Raw genomic sequence first — 19,023 nt, forward strand, 5'->3', positions numbered from 1 at the left:
TGGGCCGGAAATGGCTCAAAGCGAACATGAAAACGGACCCGTCCTTTTGCATCGGCGAATTGGGCCGTGTTCTTTGTCACGCAGGTGAATGAAATGGGGCTGCTCGTTGGAGTTACCCTTAGCCCTCGGCCTCTTTGATTCACATGAGTTGTAAAACACATGAATAGAAAAAACAAAGGAATAGAGTGGCATGTCATCCTCAATTCTACATGATTAGTATCAGCGTTTGATTTATGCGCATGAAAAACGTAGGATTCTTTATATGAGGTTGCAGTGGATGAAATTTCTCCTATTAAAACTAGTGCAAGTGAATCCTATGAAAAAATTCCTATGAATTACAATCTTAAGAATCAATCAACCCATGGAGAGAAAAAAATCTTAAAAAATAGAATCCTTCAAAATTACGTTAGAAATCCTTTATTTTAAACCAAAAAGGCCTGGGGCCTTTCACTCTGTTACCGGTGCCATACTAGTCAAAAAGACGCCACATCACCATCGATGCCCAAGAAAAAGATTATGACTTCAGCTTCACAGTGGTGGGCATCGCTCAGTGTAAAATAAGAAACAAACAAGTCCATTGATCTAGCTATCGAGGGCTTCCAGTCAGCTTTGCAGAGTTTGTCATTGGAGCAAATAGCTGCTCCGATGCCAAAAAAAAAATTGGGTGGCTTCGACTGAGCACCATAGGGCATCCATTCCAAAAGGCTGGAAAGTGATTTTGACACCTCTTTTGGCCTACATAGTGGAGGGTTGGAGAGAGCTACAGTTTGCCAAAAAACAATTGGCTTTTATGCCATGGACACCATCACCGGCCGTCCAAACATAATCTAACGCTTCAGCAGAAAACCGCAAAATTCTCTTCTTCCTCGGTTCGCTTCCGCCGCTCTCGTTGCTCTCCTCCGGTTCCTCGCCACTCCCTTTGCCGGGGCTGCCAACCCTCCGGCCATCCGCACCTCGCCGCCGCTCGGCTCTCACCACCATCCGCCCACCTCTGCTCCCGTATCTCTTCATCTACGCGCGGAGCCACACCACATTGGAGAGCATACCATAACCCTAGCTAGGGTGATAGACCCCCGGATGGAGGCCGCCGCCTCCAGCCTCTCGTCGCTGCTCGTCAGCCTCCGCGTGGACGGCCCCTGGACGCCGCCTGCAGCCTGGGATTCCATCGCCCCCGAGAGCGCGTCCGCCGGTGTTCCAGGCCCTGCAGGGCGTCCCTCTCGGGATCCAATCTACGAGCTCACCTCCGTTCCTGTGAGTGAAATATCTGAACCCAGCTAAATTCAGCATTATGTTACGACCCGCTGTGGCTACTAAACCAAAACTACTTCTGGGAGTTGCGACATTCATAGGGAGAAATTTTGGGTGCAGTCTGCAGTGCCCTTCAGCAGAAAAAGCGAGAGGACGCAATTGTTCTGTTAAAACAAGTTGATCCGGTTGGGGATTGTGGCCAGAATAAGTAGGCAGTTAGGAATGTAGGCAGATTGCTGTGAAATAGGGTTACTCGAAATGGCCACTGAGTGTGGGTAGTGAAGTGGGGGAAGTTTTGGATTATCTGTTCTGGGATCCTTAAATGTGGTATTGATAGGTATGAATGTTTTGACATTCTTCAAACGAAGCTTTAATCTGATGCAGTAAGTTAGGTACGAATTGCTAGTGATGCGATGATTATTAGTGATGACGTCTTATAACCTGAATAGATTTTTAGGAAGCGACTATAGATGTGTTTGTGTTATATCCTCTGGGCAGTGCCATTCTATTTTGTACTAAAACCATGACAAGTATTTTGGACTGAGGGAGTATTATATTGCTGATGGGTGTGAGGATCATCTTTATTCTGCAGGATGCTGCTTTGGTTCGTTTGGCTTTGCATGCACTGCATGGTGTCAAATCATCGCTAGATGAGATTGACGAGCTTTCTGTGTTGTTCTCCTCAAGTCCGGCAGACAGGACATCTCATCGCATTGCAAATGTGTGGTCACGGTCATCTAGCACTGCCTCTATTGGACATATTCTCAGTTCTATAGGCTCTACAGGTCTTGCAGTTTTCTTCTTGCGCAAGTTTGTGCACTATTATCTTTTCCAAAGTCGAGAAGTAAATTGTAGAAATAGAGAAGGACATGGACATGATGTTTCTGATGACAAAGACACTGAGCATTCTCCTCCTTATAGTCTAGTGAACCAAGCATTTGCTGCAGCAGTTGAAAAAGTTCTAGAAGGCTATTTCTGTTCCTTGAATACTTTACCACCTTCAGTTAAGCTGAGGCGGTCAGTGGGACAACCTGATAGACCTTCCATGACCTCAGATAGAGCTAGTTGTAATTCTAGCTCTGAAATCACTCTTCTGGAAGTTTATCTCCACACCGAGGAGTTGAGAAGGCATATTAAGTCCCTTGGAAATATTTGTTTTCCTAAGTTTGCAGGTCTTGCATTATGCCAGGAGGGTTTGACTACTGATTCTAACTTGGAGTTTGAGAATTTTCCGCGGGGCACTGATTTGCTTTCTTATTTGTATGTCCGCCTTCGTGTAAGCAATCATCTTATTGTTTAAATCCTACTATTCGGTTTAACTCAATTTAAGCAATCACCTTATTGTTTAAATCCTGCTATTTGGTTTAACTCAGTTTAATAAACTTTTAAAGGGATCTCCTATTGTCCGCTACTTTGTATCTATATTTTATCTTGCCAATGTCTTTGGTTTGCATGCTTAATAACAAGATCTAAGCTTTACTTATGATACTGAACATTTCAGACTTACCAATGCCTTGTTTGAAACGGCCATGGGATTCTAGGTCACATTTGCTGTAATTATCCAGAAAAGGAACTTTTTGAGAGAGAATCTATCAAGTTTGGAAATGTTATCAAATAAAATTTCCTTTCAAGTTATTCTTTGCTGCTTTTTATTTATCTAAGTTTTTTGGTAATAATCGCCCTGAAGTGTTGCCAAGTTTCCATACTCATTGTTCTAGAATAGCTGGCAGAGATATTGGTAGCAATTTCTGTCCTCCATGAGAAGCAAATAAGCAATGCAAGACTTAGGATGGTGTGATAACCCCTCCCATATTTACTTAATAAAATTGTGGAACTTACCGCTTCATTTTGTTGTTGATATTCTCTGTTCTATATCGACAATACATTCACTCTCTTGTTTGTATGGTGCTATGAGCCCTGGGCTATGTTTAGTTTCATATTCTACATAGCCGAGCATCTTATTTCTCTTATGCTTTATATGTTTACGCAGTTGCTTACTTGGTCTCTGCTGGGATGGGTTAATTTCTTTGACATTTCTTTGTAACATGGCAATCAACGCCACAGTTTTGTAGATTACCAGCTACCACAAGATCATGCTAGTTTTTCTTTATCTGATGGCATAAATTTGTGCTACTGTACTGAAAGTTTCTGTTTGGACATGTCCTTCTGTTCACGTTCTACATATGACAAATGTTTTGAAATGTCGAATGATTTGCCTTCAATTGTAGGATGCTGATCCAGTTCACTATGCTCTTTTGAAATATCTCTTCATTCGTTCCTGTGAGCCATACTGTAACTTCATTAAGTTATGGATTTACCGAGCTAGTGTTGATGACCCTTATGAAGAATTTCTCATAACACAAACCGAGAACAACCAGATTCAAGGAGGTTCGTTGGGCCCACTAGGTGATTTCACTGCATTGCCCTTCAAGGTAAGACATCACTTGTTGTCTTTGTGAAGCTTCAAGGAAAAATGCCTAAACGGTCATTATTGACCTAATTTATTCTCAACATCAGAAATTCAGATATATGATCCACTCTTCACATAATCCATGCATTTGAACCATGAAAATGTTACTCCTTTTCCAGTAGATCTAATTAAGTTTTTATCATGTATCGCTGTCAACAGGGAAGTAATCATGTATCTGTTCCATGTTTTCTGAAAGATATATGCAATCCTCTTTTACGCACTGGGCAGCAGCTTCAAGTGCTCATGAAGGTTGTAAAGTCATGCAATCTTTGTTCTACTGGAGGAGATAATTATGACACTAGTAAAACTATCCTTCTGGAGGAAATTCTCCCATGGTTTGGTACGCCAATTGAGTGCTCAGTGAATTCATTTACTTTCTCAAAAAGCAAGGCTGAAGCAGTAATATGTCAGAGAGACGCTATGTACAAGTCAATGCTAGAGAAGCTCCATCATTTTTTCTTAAATATTGAGGTCTGGTTAGCACTCTACTTTTAGTTCCAGAATTAACTACTTGTCTGTTTTTCACCCTTGCCAAAGCAACAGTACTAATACACTGGGTCAACTATGCTTTTAAGTCACACTTTATGACATGAAGTTATGTTTCAGATAATTCCTTTTGGTCCTCCGTCAAACTCCCTGCATAAAAGTAAAAGCCCTCTAGACACATCAGTTTCAGATGTGGAGCTATTGTATGGCGGCACCTATGCTCTACCAATTTGTGATATGTACGTCCTGGATCTACCTTTGTAGCAATGTTAAATCTGCCACTTTCATTCACTTCTTCTGTATTTTATTGTGCATACTCTTTTTTTACTCATGCGGGCAGTGTACATCATAAGTCTTCACCGCAACAGATTAGTCTGATCTGTCCTTTCTCACAGTATGTCTGCAGATGAAAAAGACAATGATGCTTATTCAACATCGCAAGAATCTTCAGATAAACTAGATCCACTGGAATCTTCAGAATGCTCTTCTTCTTATAGTTCTATGGATGAAATTGAGGTTGAGAGTGGCATCACTTGTGGTAATTTGTCTAGTTCCAGGTTTTCATTGTACTATACAAGTACAGGTGAAGCAAAATGCTCCTCAGAAACCCAAAATGTGCTTTCATATCAAACTAGTTCTCATCACAACGGGACAAACTCTGCAAGCCCTAATGATGAGCACCATAGAAATGTTGATTTGGGTTGCAGCAACGTTCCCATGCACTCGCAGAATGTGGAACATAATGTGATGCCTGATGCTCTAGAACTGGATTACCAGTATAGTAAATTTTGGCCATTTGGCAAATTTCCAAAGAACACATTTAATAGTTCCCCTGGAAAAATGTGTTTAGTTGATGAGTTTCTGTATACTAACAATGAAAGTGCAGTGGAGCAAGTATCACATGATGATGTAGTTTATCCATCACACACAGAGAAGTCTTGGAATTCTAGCATTCCTTACAATCTCAGCACCAATCCCATTCTGAAGAATGCGGCTGGTCATCATATGGAGAGTGACTTGCGAGGAAAATGGAAAAATCAAGCACTTAAAAGCTTTGCTTTCGAGTCGGTCACGAATCCATGTGAAGTATACTGTGAAAGAAGCACGTCCCTTGTGGAGTCTGAAGCCGGAGCTACAAAGGTTGTACATTCCACTTCTCAGATTTCTAAACAGCCTGATTGTTCCAGTGAGCTTCTTCAAGCTAAGACAGGGAGTCAGGGATACCTTGCTTCATCAGGAGAAACAGAAGCAAGTGATAATCTTCCAAAAAATGTCTGCGGGGGAGCATTATGGGAGAAATTGTTAGAATATACTGCTAAATCAACAGAAAAGATAGCTGGAGATAGTAGTTCAGCATCTGATATGCCACTTGATATAGCTATTGACAAGTGCATTATACAAGAAGTTCTGCTTCAGTATCCTTAATTGTATATGCTTGTACAGTGCAGTTCATAATGTCAGATTGATCATAATGCCTCTTTTTCATTCTACTATTACTATCAGCATAACATCAGAGACTATTTCACGAACGCTAATTTGTGATGTACTGTCTTTTAAATGCCTTTTTTTTTGTCTAATTTAGTCCATCTGTCATGTATTAGGTTCATCAACTGCTTTTACAAGTAAAAAACCATCTTGTTGGTGAAAAAATAAATCTGATCCAGGCTATGATTCTAAAGCTTATAAACCACTAAAGTTGTTGGCCAGTATTTTTCTTTCTACCCATTATTCCTTAATTGTAATAAAAGATATAAATATGTTAGCAGCTTCACAATGAAGTTGCTTGAGCAGGGTTTTGATCTTTGTGGACATCTACTAGCACTACGACGGTACCATTTCATGGAACTAGCTGACTGGGCAGAATCTTTTATTGTTTCCATTTATCATAAGGTAATTTTATCCATTTAGCCTGTACGCCATGCACCTATGTTTATATGCACAAATCTGTTAAGTCTGACTTCCCCCCATGCAGAAATGGTTCTCTGTTAAGTCTGAGCAGAAAAGAGCAGAGATCCAAGGGCTTCTTGACTTGGCCTTGCAGAGGTCTTCATGTGATACCGATCCTTATAAGGAAAAACTGTTTATATACATGAAAGAACAGCCAGTCACTTCTGTGGCAGCCTCTGAACATGGTAATAATTTGATCTTTAGATTGTCCTTGGCTACAGTTTTTGGGCTTCAGAACTGAAGGTTTGTTTCTCGAATTATTAACGGCCCAAGTTTTGGCGGCCAGGTTTCCACATGCTGGATGACTTCTTGCTGGGTTATAAAGTTGATTGGCCAGTGAATATTGTCATTACAGAGGAGGCACTTAGGAGATATGCTGAAATATTCTGTTATCTTGTTCAAGTCAGGTTTGCAGTCTTATCACTGACTGAAGTATGGCGGTTTCTAAAGGTGATTCCTTTATCGATGTCTTAATTCATTGAAATGTACATGCCATGTAAACTTCTGCTATTATCTGCATGTATTGCAAAACCCACAAGGCTGCAGCTGGAGGCAATTAGGCAAGAGAAAATAAATAAACAAGCACTACACAGAAATTTTAGGGGTCGTTATTGTTAGTTCGCATCAGTCGGGGGACAGAGAGTTCTCAGACCCAACCCAGATGTAGGATCTATTTGAAACTGAACAAGTTTGTGGGGTGCCCTTTGTTCACATACAAAATTACCGTCGAGTGATTTTTACTAAATTTTCTTCAAGAGAAGTTACAAGAATATTTTTTCTGTCAACAACTGTGAATATCCATAATTGTGGTGACGTGGGACTTATTTGCTGCTATGTGATTATAATATGCTAATTTATTGTAGGAGTTGACACAGTTAATCAGTCGCTCTGGCCACAGTAGACCTGATATATTGAAAGAATTAAACTCTGTGATGAAAGTGAGGTACGCACATACAAAACCTTTCCAAAGCTTTGTGGCATTCAAATATTCCTCATAACAGTTTGGCACTTCCACTGAAGTGTTAAGAATATAATTGTCTGATTTGTTTCGAGTATTTGAATGTTTGATCTGTTGTTAAATCTTGTTATTCTAAAAATATCTCGAACTGCAATACATGTTGGCATATCCAAGTCATAATAGAAGTAACTGTTGCATTCATGTTTGGTTATTCATTCAGTGGTTTTCTAGTATTAGATAACCATAGCCAAATAGATTGTGGTTGATGGTCAGGAAAGTAGTTCCTTAAACATGTTATAAATATGACATTTGTAATTGCCATAATTGTCAAAACAAAATCGTTAATTTTATCTTTTTTGTACTGCCCACTCATTAGTCACTGCAAAATTGACCTGTTTCTACGAAACAACATTCCAAAAAGTAGAATTAGCTAGATACAATTCAAATTACATCTTGTACTGTTGAAAACATTGCTGGAGGGTTGAACCTTTTAATCTTCTGAGAAAAATAGTGTCATTTTGGATGGTTTAATTATTGATTTGCAATTGCACAGACCAACTTCCATATTATCTAAAATAGCATCCTCCATTTTTATGCGGAGGCATAATGAATTATCTCAATGGTCTCATGTATAGTTGCTTCTACTATGCGAATGCCTTTTGTTCCTATAGTATTGACTTATGTGTCCTTATTTCATTGGTCTGTTTCTTGACATAACTATCCTTTCTTTTGTCAGACATCAAGTTTACCATTTTCTATCAACATTACAGCAGTACCACCATTGCAATTTGTCTGATATATCATGGCGCCGTTTTCAACATTCCCTTAAACATCAGGTATAATATATTTGTTGGCATAGTAGTTCTGTTACTTACATTCAAAGAGGATGAAAATATACTTTTTAGACATCATGAGTTTATTATATATTAACGTATTACCTCTTTTGAGATAATGATCTTACTTGGTTTGAGCTTTTCTGGGTGGCTGCGCGTGTACTGATCTCAACTATTGTGTAGGTTAAAGATATGCGGGATATCGAGTATGTGCATTTGTGTTATGTTACAGACGCACTTCACATGTAAGGCCTTTACCCACAAAAATGAAACTAGTTTTCATTTTACTACATAATAGTTGATTATTTAATTGTGGTTCATGCCTGAACTAGTGTGATCTATTGCAATGAGCATAATAAAGATAATTATTAGACTACTATACTGTTTTGTCCTGTCACAAACTCACATTTGGCTGTTCAATTGAATATCTAATTCTTCCAAGTAGGATAGAAAGCAAGGGAAATCTGGTACTTCTGACATTATCTTTTAGCTGCCAAGAGAACTTCGTTTATCCCATTTAATTGGTGCCTATACTTTCTGAGTACATTTCTTTTGCTAATTCTGTATTGACTATAATATTGGATTTTTACTTGTGTTACATTATATGTTTGCTTCTAACTGCATGGTGTTTTTTTTAGATGTTTCTTATCCAATGAGACAAAACCAGTTGCCACCATAATCAAAAGCATGCTTCAACAAGCTTTGGAGTTCCGGTCATGTTTTAAGAGTCTTAATGACCTTTCAGAATCAACAGTTAATCAGCTTAATCTGCATTCTCTTATAAACTTCTCTCAGGTATTTTCTTGATTTCACATGCACAAAGTTGTTTGGAAGTATTACATTGTGTCTTCTGGGTTTATTCTTTCAACTCCAGCATACACATAAAATATCTTTACTGATCTGATAACCACCATTGATTATTCTCCCTAAGAACGATCTGTGTATCATAGTTTTGGGAACAAATAATCTATGGTCTGTCTATAGCTCCCTGTCGACTATACGAAAATCCTGATATAATCCATTGAGTTTGATTCTACTTCTAAACGCCGGAACCCCTCTCAAAGTTATGGTAGTATACTGGGTGCTTCCCTTTTTCCTTTTCCTTTTCCTTTTTGGAGCTTAAACTGTTAATTGTGCCCGAACCAAACACCATAGATGAAGATTGGTCACAATAAAGGGATATTCTGTCACATTGTGAACAGTTGGTAATTGATGGAGCAGAAACCCGTCAGTACCCTTGGTAGGGTGGCGAACGTGGCCGGAAGTACCAGATCAGAGGTCGCACGAAGAGTTTACCTAGGTTCGCGCCTCCGGGTGTTTGTATTCATGGTGGGATACCTCGTGTGAGGGTTACAATGAGGGATGAAGTATGAGTCTACCGACAGTATGGTTCTAGTAGATGGGCCTTGCTACCCCCAGCCCCCACCTTATATAGATGATAGGGGATAGGGTTTTACAGGAGATCGATCTGATCTTAGCTGCCACCACCTTGACTTGCTTGCCAAGGTAGTCTTTTGCCACCTCTCCTGGCTCCCAGGGTCCCTCCTGTGGTTAGGTCTTCGCCTATCTTCGTGGGCCTTGAGACGGGCCTGCTGTCGGGCTCCCCACCAGAGGAGAGGTTGAACGTGGCGGCACCTTTGTTGCGGCGGATGGCCCGAGCTCTTGTCCGTGTGTCGGGGTTGATGTGGAACCCGGAAACAGTGGAGTGGATGTTCGTCTGCGGCCTCTGACTGAGCTCGTGAATGGAGCGCCTGATTGTGCTGCAGGAGTTTGCTGCTTTTGAAGGAGCTCGGCTCATTCTTACGCAACTGAAGGCTTATCGCCATGATGTTTCCACGGAGGTCGTCGCCACTTTGTTTCCTGAGGGTTGTCACTTATCCGATTTCTTTGAGGAAGCGAGGGAGGCCTCCAGGATGGTGGCGGCGGACTGTGACCTGGATGCGACCTGGATGTAGGCATTGAGTAGCCTTAAAAAGATGTAGTGTCCGTTGCGGCCTGGGCGATGCCCATCATAGACAGACTTATTCGTGTGATGCATACTTGAATCAGTTTCTTGTCATTTAACAGTTTTATTTGGAGATCAAGCGTGTTGTACTGCCTGAGGCCTCTTTTGTTTTTGATCGGGGCATGATGCGACCAGAGGTTATTCAGTCTCTGTCTTCCCTCGGCCATGCCCTTTTTTATAAGGATTATCAAATTGTTTTTCTTACGCCGATGCAGCCCCGTGTTGGTGGCACTAGGAGGTCGGTAAGTGCGAATCAGCCCCTGGGTCCGAACTAATAGAAGGAATGCACGATGCAGCCTCTGTGCGGACTGTGGGGAGGTCCACGATGCTGATACAGCCCTTGAGCCTGGCAAGCAGAGAGATACGTTTGTTTCTACCTCTAGGTCTATCCCATTGTGTTCGTTGTATTAACAATTGAAATAGCAAATCACTATGGGAACATAGAATGATTCCTTTATTCAGCAGTTTTTTTGGATCGAGCTGAAACAAGGGGGCTAAAAACATAAAAATGCCTATGCTTGCTGAAAGTAACTCATGCATAAAAAGACATAGTTGGGCGGTGTTGCATGGATGCTTCATGATCTGGCTTGTCTTGCGGTTGAGGAGGTAGTAAGCCCCATCGCTAAGGGCTTCGTGAATGTTGTAAGGCTCTTCCCATGGGGAGGAGAGCTTGTTCTTCCGCGACTTCTGCTTAAGGCGGAGGATGAGGTCCCCGCCATTGAACTCGCATGCCCGGACATGCCATCCATTGTATTGGCGTAGTTTTTGCTGATAGACGGCCGTGCGTTCGAGGGCAATGAGCCGAGCTTCTTCCTTGGCGTCGATGTCGTCTTTCCTAAATTCTTCCATGGCCTCCTTGTACACACAGACATGCGGGGATTCGTACTCTTATGTCGGAGGGGAGTACCGCCTCGGCCCCGTAGACCATGAAGAATGGTGTGTCCGATTGATCTGTTTGGAGTTGTACGTAAGCTCCACAGGACGGATGAGAGCAAACCCATTTCCCCTTTGCTCGGACCAAAGGGGTAATGAGGCGGAGCTTCAGACCTTGCATGATTAACCAATTGGCACACTCCACCTGCCTGTTGGACTGCGGGTGTGAAGCCGAGGAGTAATCGATTGGATCCTTCGGTTGCGACATAATTCTTTGAATGTGTTTGCTGTGAAATTGGAGCTATTATCGGTGATGTCATGGGGGACTCCAAATCTGTGGATTATATCAAAGGTGAATTTTATTGCTGTGTCAACCTTCACATTGGTGACGGGCTTGGCTTCTATCCACTTTGTGAATTTGTCGTTGGTGACTAGAACTTGAAACCACCTGGCGTTGTGGCGAGGGGCCCGACCATATCAAGCCCCCAACGATAGAAGATGCCTGTGACACTGCACTTGTACAATTCTCCTTGGATGACTATGTATGCCTTGGACTTGCAAACGATGCACCGGACTTCGTTTTTGTCTTCGGGTAGGTCCTGTATATCAAGTATACGAGGAGCGGCCGAGTCCAGGTCGGGGTGACCGCGGGAGTTTCTTCCGCGAGTTCCCCTTCTCCAACCTCATCTTCTGCGTCCGTGGGCTCTGGTCCACCGGAGGTCGGAGTATCTTTTGCTATTTCTCGTAGCTGCACAAATGGCTTGTGTAGGACCTCCAGGAATGCCTCAGCTGGGACTGGTTTTTGGGCTGCCCCCATGCATGCCAAGTTGTCAACTGCCACGTTGTCAGTACGCTTGGCGTGGTATAGTACGGTACCATCGAATTATCCTTCCAGTTCACAGACGACAGCGCAGTATGCGGCCATCTTTGGGCTTTTGGTGTCGAATGCCTTCATCACCCGTTGCACGATGAGGTTGGAGTCACCGCGGCAGATGAGGTGATGGATGCCCATGGAGGCCGCAATGCGAAGCTCGTGGAGGAGGCCTTCGTATTCTGCCCTGTTGTTGGAGTAGGGGAAATGTATCTGTAGGACGTAGTTCATCCTATCACCGCAAGGTGAGATCAGGACGATGCCAGCCCCAATCCTTGGACGGTCATAGAACCATGTCCGATAGCGGGGCATGACTGACAACCGTGATGGGATTTGCCTGGTAGTAGCGACGTAGCTTGCGGGCCGCCATGAACACGCCATACGTGATCCTCTGATAATGTCGCTAACGTAGTATACAGGATGCAGAACCCGCTGCGTCTTGCCGGTCTTTTCTCTCTACTGCCATAACTACACTGACTACCTGTGTGGTGGCTGAGCGGATCGGTCTATAACGGGGAGGCCAGTTGCGGGTTGGATTGTAGGAGACGCCTGAGGTCGACGAATGCGGCCTTTGGTTTGTCGCTCCAGTAGAACTTGTCATTCTTTCGTAGGAGCCGGTAAAGCGGAAGTGCTTTCTCCCCGAGCCGGGAGATGAACCGACTGAGGGCTCCAACGCACCCGACGAGCTTCTGGACTTCCCAGATATTTTCTGGGGGCTTCAAGTTGACGATGGCTTGTATCTTCTCTGGGTTGGCCTCGATTCCTCGTTGAGAGACATGAAGCCGAGGAGTTGTCTCGAGGGTACCCAGAAAACGCATTTTTCAGGGTTTAGCTTCATGCTGAAGCGACGTAGGTTGGTGAATGTCTGCTCGAGGTTGGAGAGAAGGCTGGAGTCGTGTCTTGACTTGATGACTACATTGTCGACGTATGCCTCGACGTTGACGCCGATCTGGTCGTGAGGACACTTTCGCATGGTTCGTTGATACATCGCACCGGCGTTCTTGAGCTCGAAGGGCATGGTAATGTAGGAGAAGGCCCCGAAAGGTGTAATGAAGGAGGTCTTCTCCTGGTTGGACTCCATGCGTATTTGGCGGTAGCCGGAGTAGGCGTCCAGGTAGCACAGAATTTCGCAGCCCGCAATCGAGTCTGTGACCTGGTCGATGCAGGGTAAAGGGAATGGGTCCTTTGAGCATGCTTTGTTGAGGCCGGTGTAGTCAACGCAGGCAAGCCGCTCTGGGTGCGCGACTTCTCTAATGAACCTTGCAGCTAGGAGCCGAGCGATCTCTTTGCTGATGGCTCGTTGTTTCTCTGTGGTGAAGCAGTGGAGGGCTTGTTTGACTGGTATGGCGTCCTTTCGGACGTCGAAGCTGTGTTGTGCGATCTTTGTGGGAAACCCGGGCATATCTGTGGGTTTCCAAGCAAAAATGTCCCAGTTGCTCAGGATGAATTGCAGGGTTCATCTTTCTGTTCCTTTGACAGGTCTTCGATGATCACCGATTTCTTCAGGTCTTCTGGGTGCACTTGGAATTTTTTGGCTTTCTTTGCCGGCTGGAACACCGGCCCCGTCTTGGGTTTGGTTGGGAGTGTTGTTCATGTGCCGACGGACTTCTTGATGTGCTTGAGCTCCGCTAAGGCCAACGCTGCCTCAGCGAGCTCTATGTTGACGACCTCTGTTTGGAGTGCCCTCTCGGGTCCGTCGTGTATTGTGATCGTGCCATCGGGACCCGACATCTTAAGCTGGAGGTACGCGCGGGTGGGTAGTGCCATAAACTTTACGTAGGCCATCCTGCCGAGGATCACGCTGTAGCCGGTTTGGAACGGGAGGACCTCAAACTGGATCGTTTTTTATCTGTAATTTTTCTCGTCCCCGAAGACGACCTCTAGATCGAGCCGTCCGAGGGGCCACACCTGTCCACCCGGTATGAAGCCATGGAAGCCGGTGATCGAGGGCTACCCCCATCTTGGCCAGGGTGTCAGGGAGGATGATGTTTACGCTACTGCCACCGTCCATTAGAAGTTCAGAACCCATGGGAGGTCGAAGCCCTTGATGATCGGATTTACCACCAGAGCAAAACTTGCCAGGGTGGGGAAAGTAGGCCAGATGGTCGGTGCAGCCGGAGGCTATTGTGGCGCCTGACCACTCTAGGAGGTCCGCCGGGGTTGGTGCAATCGCGTAGACCACGCGTTGGATGAGCTTCTGAGCGCGACGCGTTTTTGTGGCCTGGAAGATCATGTTGACGCTGATTGTTTGGGCGGGTTGGTGGGTTGGTGAAGATCCAGCAGCCCTGAGATAGGTTGAGATCGATGCCACCTTTTCCGCCAGTGGTGATGAAGGGGCATGGACGCATGTGGTGTCGTTGTGTTCGTCGAACACGAACTCAATGTTCCTGAAACAGTTGTAGTCGACGAAGGGGTGAGGCGTTACGTCATAAAGCAACCCTTGATTGTCAACCTCGAGCTCGAAGGAGCCGAAGATGAAGGTTTGGCCAAACACGAAGTCACCGGGCACGTATAATGATCCAATATGGGTTCGTTCTCCGACCAGCGTAGGCAGTGCCTGGTGCGGCAATTGATGGAGCAGAAACCCCCCCAGTACCCTCAGAGGGTGGGAACGTGGCCGTAAGTACCAGATTGGAGGTCGCACGGAGAGTTTACCCAGGTTCGGGCCTTCGAGGAATAAGGCCAACTCCAACGCAGGACCCCAAATGGTCCGGCCGTGTCCGTTTGGGGCTAAACGGACAGAAATCGTGGCCCAACGCGCGGGAGCAAATGGACAAACGTTCGTTTTTGTCCGCTTTCGACCAATTCCCAACCCAAATTTTGGCCGTGTTTACGTCGAAACGGACATCAGGCGGGACGCGCGCCCTTGTTCTTCCTGGCCCGCCCGTCGGGGACACAACCCCCTTTTCTCTTCCCCCCGCCTTCGCCGCCGCCACACATTTTTCCGGCCGCCTCCTCGCTTTCCAGCCCGGTCGCCCAAACCACGACCACCCCTCGCCATAGTCGCCCCACGCCCGCGTTTCGGAGGAGTTTTTGCCGACGTTTGTGGCTCTTTGTCGCCGTATCTGGTACCAGGGAAGGTACAGCCGCCAGCGACGCCCATTGACCCTAACACCTTCCGGCAGGCGCTGCATAGTCGCCGGCTGCCATCGCCAACCTTGCCTGCTGCCTGTGAGGGGAGCCTGAGGTGCTCTTCCCGACCGCGTCTCCACCACGCCCGCAAGGTGTTCGACACTTTGCTCACAAGGTACCATGGATAGTGGGGACAAGTATTTTTTCCACAACTTCATTTGTTTATCGGATGATTCGTCCTTGGATGACGAAGAGCTTGTGGTGGTTGCTTTGGTCGTTAATGACCACATTTCTAGGCAGAGACCTCGGTTCAAGGGATCAATCCCGGGTCATGCTCCGGCCTTGAACCGCAATAGGGAGAGTGGTCACGCCTTGCTCTATGCCGATTACTTTGAGAACACCGCGCTCTTCAGACCACATCAATTCGGCCGCTGCTTCCGTATGAGGAGACATGTGTTCATTCGTATTCGGGAGGGAGTGGTAGGATATGACCCATACTTTGAGTGCAAAGAGGATGCCTTTGGCAAGCTTGGTTTCTCCTCTTACCAGAAATGCACTGCGGCTATTCGCATGCTTGCATATGGAATTCCAGGTGATCTTGTGGATGAGTACGTGCATATGAGTGAGTCCACATGTCTCCTATCAATGTATAGTTTCTGCAAGGCTGTGGTGGTAGTGTTTGGCCCTGAGTACCTGAGAGAGCCAACTGTCGCCGATACAGAAAGGTTGTTGGCGATCAATGCTGATAGGGGCTTTCCAGGCATGCTTGGGAGCATATATTGTATGCACTGGAAGTGGAAGAACTATCTATTTGCTTGGCAGGGGCAGTACAAGGGGTATGTGAAAGGTGCCACTGTCATACTAGAAGCGGTGGCTTCATAAGATCTTTGGATATGGCATTCTTTTTTCGGCATGGCTCTCACAATGATATCAATGTGCTTCAGTGTTCTCCAGTGTTCGCAAGGCTTGCAGAAGGCCACTCCCTAGAGGTCAACTTTGAGATCAATGGCCACCATTACAACAAGGGATACTACCTAGCTGATGGTATCTATCCTCAATGGTCAACTCCTGTGAAGACAATACCCAATCCGCAAGGAGAGAAGAGACAGAGATTTGCCCAAATGCAAGAGAGTGCTAGGAAGGATGTGGAGTGTGGTTTTTGGTGTGCTTCAATCTCGATGGAGTATCACTCGAAACCCTACACTGACATGGAGCACCGAGAAGCTTTGGGAGGTGATGGCTGCTTGTGTGATCATGCACAACATGATCGTGGAGTATGAGCGTGACGACAACATCTATGATCAAGGGTTTGATTTTCAGGGTGAAAATGTTGAGCCTGAGCACCACCAAGAACAGGCGACGTTTGAACAGTTTGTCCAATTCCATCGTGAAATGCGTGATTGGCATACTCACATGCAGCTCCAAGATGACTTGGTTGAGCACATTGGAATCACATTGGCAACCAGTAGATGATTGGTTCATTTTCTTTCCATCTATTGAAGACAATTTCGATTGGGTATTTGATTGTGTTTTTTTATGTGGAACTATTTGTTTGTAAGACTATTTGCAATGTTTGATTTATTTGGTTGTGAGACTATTTTTACAATGTGCATATAGGGGCGCACGGCCAACACATCCAGGAAAACGGCCGGACGTTGCCCCATTGCCCTACCCAAACGGACAAAATCCGGACTAAACGGTCGTCCGTTTGGGGTCGACAGTTGGAGTTCGCCTAATACCCTATGTCCTGCTTTGTTTTTGCATTCATAGTGGGATACATCGTGCGAGGGTTACAATGAGGGATGAAGTATGAAGCTAGCGAGAGTGGTTCTACGGATGTAGATGGGCCTTGCTACCCCCAGCCCCTACCTTATATAGATGACAGGGGCTAGGGTTTTACAGGAGATCGATCTGATCTAAGCCGCTGCCATCTTGACTTGCTCGCCAAGGTGGTCTTTTTGCTGCCTCTCCGGGCCCCCAGGGTCCCTCATGTGGTTCTTCTCCTATCTTCATGGGCCCCAAGACGGGCCTGCTGCCGGGCTCCCCACCATGTGGCCACCCCCGGTGTATTACACCGCCAGTAATAGATTTGTTGGTGTGTTCTATCAGTAGTTGCTGAGATCTGCTAAATATCTGTTGTCATGCACTTTACTTGCTGCAGTACTATTGTTGGTTTCCATTTCCTCCAAATCTTACCTAGCACTATGTAGCAGTTGCTAATTATATACTTGTCCTTTCCGGTAACATAATAATATGAAATTTGAGAGCATCTATCTTCCTGCACAGGTGGATGCAATTAAAACGAGGTTTGAGAGTAACATCAAAGATCTGTATATTTTGCATTCGAAGTCTTCAAAGTATGAGGAGCTTGGTCTTTCTCGCTTCTGGGGGTATCTGAACTACAATGAGTATCACTCTTTGAAAATCACCAAGGATGTGGGCTGCTTCTACTTCTGACATGACAATGTGAAAAGAGGTGCATCCATTTATCTTGCAATTTCCGGAACTAGTTCACCTTTTGCATCCCTTCGTGACAAAAGTTAGTGAGTGTGATTGTGCGCTAGTTGTGAGGTCTCTTTGTTTGCATTTGCAAGCAGAAAGAAGCAGAACGTAGGGGGGAGGCTTCTCCATTCAGAGATACATATTGTTAAGATCAGCAGTTCTTGTATATTCCTTTCACTAAAGAGATTGGAGCTATGTTATTGATTAATTTATGGAGCATTTATACTTGAAAATGGAATGCCCGGTTGGGAAGTTAGAATATTGGAAATTCATTTCAAAATTTTCAGTGAAAAGGGGAAGTTACATGACTTGAAAACTCTGGCAATATTGTGGGTTTACTTGGACAATGAAGGTCCTTGCCTGCCCTCTGGCCTCCTGCCACTGACGGTGCATCCAGGCATAGTGATGCTGTACCTGGTATTAGATGTCCTGACTCCTGACCTTACTGGGGCCTCCTTGTTGCCCTCTCAGCAATTGCAACAAGATCACCACTAACTGGGCGACAGGACAGATTGGTTATGGGACTCTGCTCTTTGGTGAAATTTGTTGAACCTACCATAAAGACATCGCTGCCAAGTCACTACTAAAATCATGTCCATTCGGGACGTGAAGTTGTACACCGTATGTCATCAAATGCTAACCAAACGCAGTGTTCTGTCCCCCACAAACCACAATGGATGGCTTGGTGCTGCTGCCTTCGAGGGATCTGATACTGTCAACTCGTTTCTCCACTGTTGAAAATTTGAAGTTGCTGGATGAAAGGTGCTCCCCTCTTGAATGTCAGATTTTCTGGGTTTGATTCTGGCATTTTTCATTTGAAAGTTGGGTACTGTTGGGTTGACAGTTCTAAATTTGTTCAATGTAAAATTTGGTGGTTGGAAAATTGCATACTCCGATAGTCCGATTGGAAGTTCTGGTTTTCAAAACTGCTGAATTTATGCTGAAGGCTACCACGATCCGCAATGGTCAAAGAGATGTTATCTGACCTGCGAATCAGATGTTCGCAGAGCTGATAGTTGCAGATCTAGCTGAAATTGTAAACACTGGCAGAGAGTTCTTGGAAGAATGCGGAGCGGTGCTCTGTGAGACTGCTCTGTGCGACTCACCCTAGCTCAGCGGTCCTTTCCTTTGGTGCAACTGGTACCCTACACGTTCCCAGCGGAATATCCTACGCCGGCGTACAAGTATGTTATCTACTGTTTTGATGTTTTCGTTGGTCATCGTGCCATCACACCGTTTCTGAAACCTGTAGCTCAGACATGCCCTCTGTGTCTGCCTTATAACAGTGTAAAATTGAGGTTAGTTTGTGTAGTTTTGTGCGGCCGTCGTGTCAGTTCATCTGGTTCATCGATTGTTTGTTAGCTAGCAGAAAGACCATGTCAACTCTGTAGAACTTTTCACTTTGTGTTCACTCTAGCTTTGAAGTAGTCGGCACACGAATGGTCCATCCATTGCATCAGGCCCGAACAAATACATCGTCGTACATGTCGATGCCAGCATGCTGGCGTATAAGTAGGGTCAGGCTAAGATCACGGCTGATGAGCTATCCGCTGGATAGCTACATATCTGTGTGGAATCCCTTTCAGAACGCATATGAAAAATCCACAAAACACGTAGCCTGACAGACGCACAACCACCAGACTGCATGCATGCGTACCACGACAGTATTAAGCAAACCAATAGCGTGTGCAGATAGACACCATCACAAAGCTCACGTCTGAAGAGTCGCACCCTAGCATTTTTCAATGGTTGGCGCAT

General features: G+C 45.0%; 1 protein-coding gene across 2 annotated transcripts; it reads left to right on the forward strand.

Annotated features, from left to right (window-relative positions):
- Positions 1-817: 817 nt before the first annotated feature.
- LOC125539333 (Spc97 / Spc98 family of spindle pole body (SBP) component) lies at positions 818-18,681 on the forward strand. Of its 2 annotated transcripts, XM_048702766.2 has the most exons (14): positions 821-1,251; positions 1,841-2,524; positions 3,477-3,680; positions 3,878-4,189; positions 4,325-4,443; positions 4,600-5,619; positions 5,953-6,094; positions 6,177-6,336; positions 6,438-6,601; positions 7,015-7,094; positions 7,846-7,945; positions 8,126-8,187; positions 8,581-8,737; positions 17,050-18,681. In XM_048702766.2, the coding sequence occupies exons 1-14, from the start codon at positions 1,078-1,080 to the stop codon at positions 17,218-17,220; spliced, it is 3,549 nt and encodes a 1,182-aa protein (XP_048558723.2). In that variant the 5' UTR covers positions 821-1,077; the 3' UTR covers positions 17,221-18,681. The 2 variants fall into 2 exon arrangements, with proteins under 2 accessions (XP_048558726.2, XP_048558723.2); XM_048702769.2 differs by lacking the exons at positions 7,015-7,094; positions 7,846-7,945; positions 8,126-8,187; positions 8,581-8,737; positions 17,050-18,681 and having other exon boundaries at positions 818-1,251; positions 6,425-6,595.
- Positions 18,682-19,023: the final 342 nt, after the last annotated feature.

This window comes from Triticum urartu, chromosome 2A (assembly GCF_056163025.1).
Source record: "Triticum urartu cultivar PI428250 chromosome 2A, HENAU_Tu73, whole genome shotgun sequence".
Taxonomy (NCBI): domain Eukaryota; kingdom Viridiplantae; phylum Streptophyta; class Magnoliopsida; order Poales; family Poaceae; genus Triticum; species Triticum urartu.

Bases quoted from the DNA above. Each gene is read 5' to 3' on its own strand.
- LOC125539333 (XM_048702766.2), top strand. From the start codon at position 1,078: ATGGAGGCCGCCGCCTCCAGCCTCTCGTCGCTGCTCGTCAGCCTCCGC. The intron at 4,444-4,599 runs GTACGTCCTGGA...CCTTTCTCACAG, and splicing joins GCTCTACCAATTTGTGATAT to TATGTCTGCAGATGAAAAAG. The intron at 8,188-8,580 runs GTAAGGCCTTTA...TGTTTTTTTTAG, and splicing joins GTTACAGACGCACTTCACAT to ATGTTTCTTATCCAATGAGA.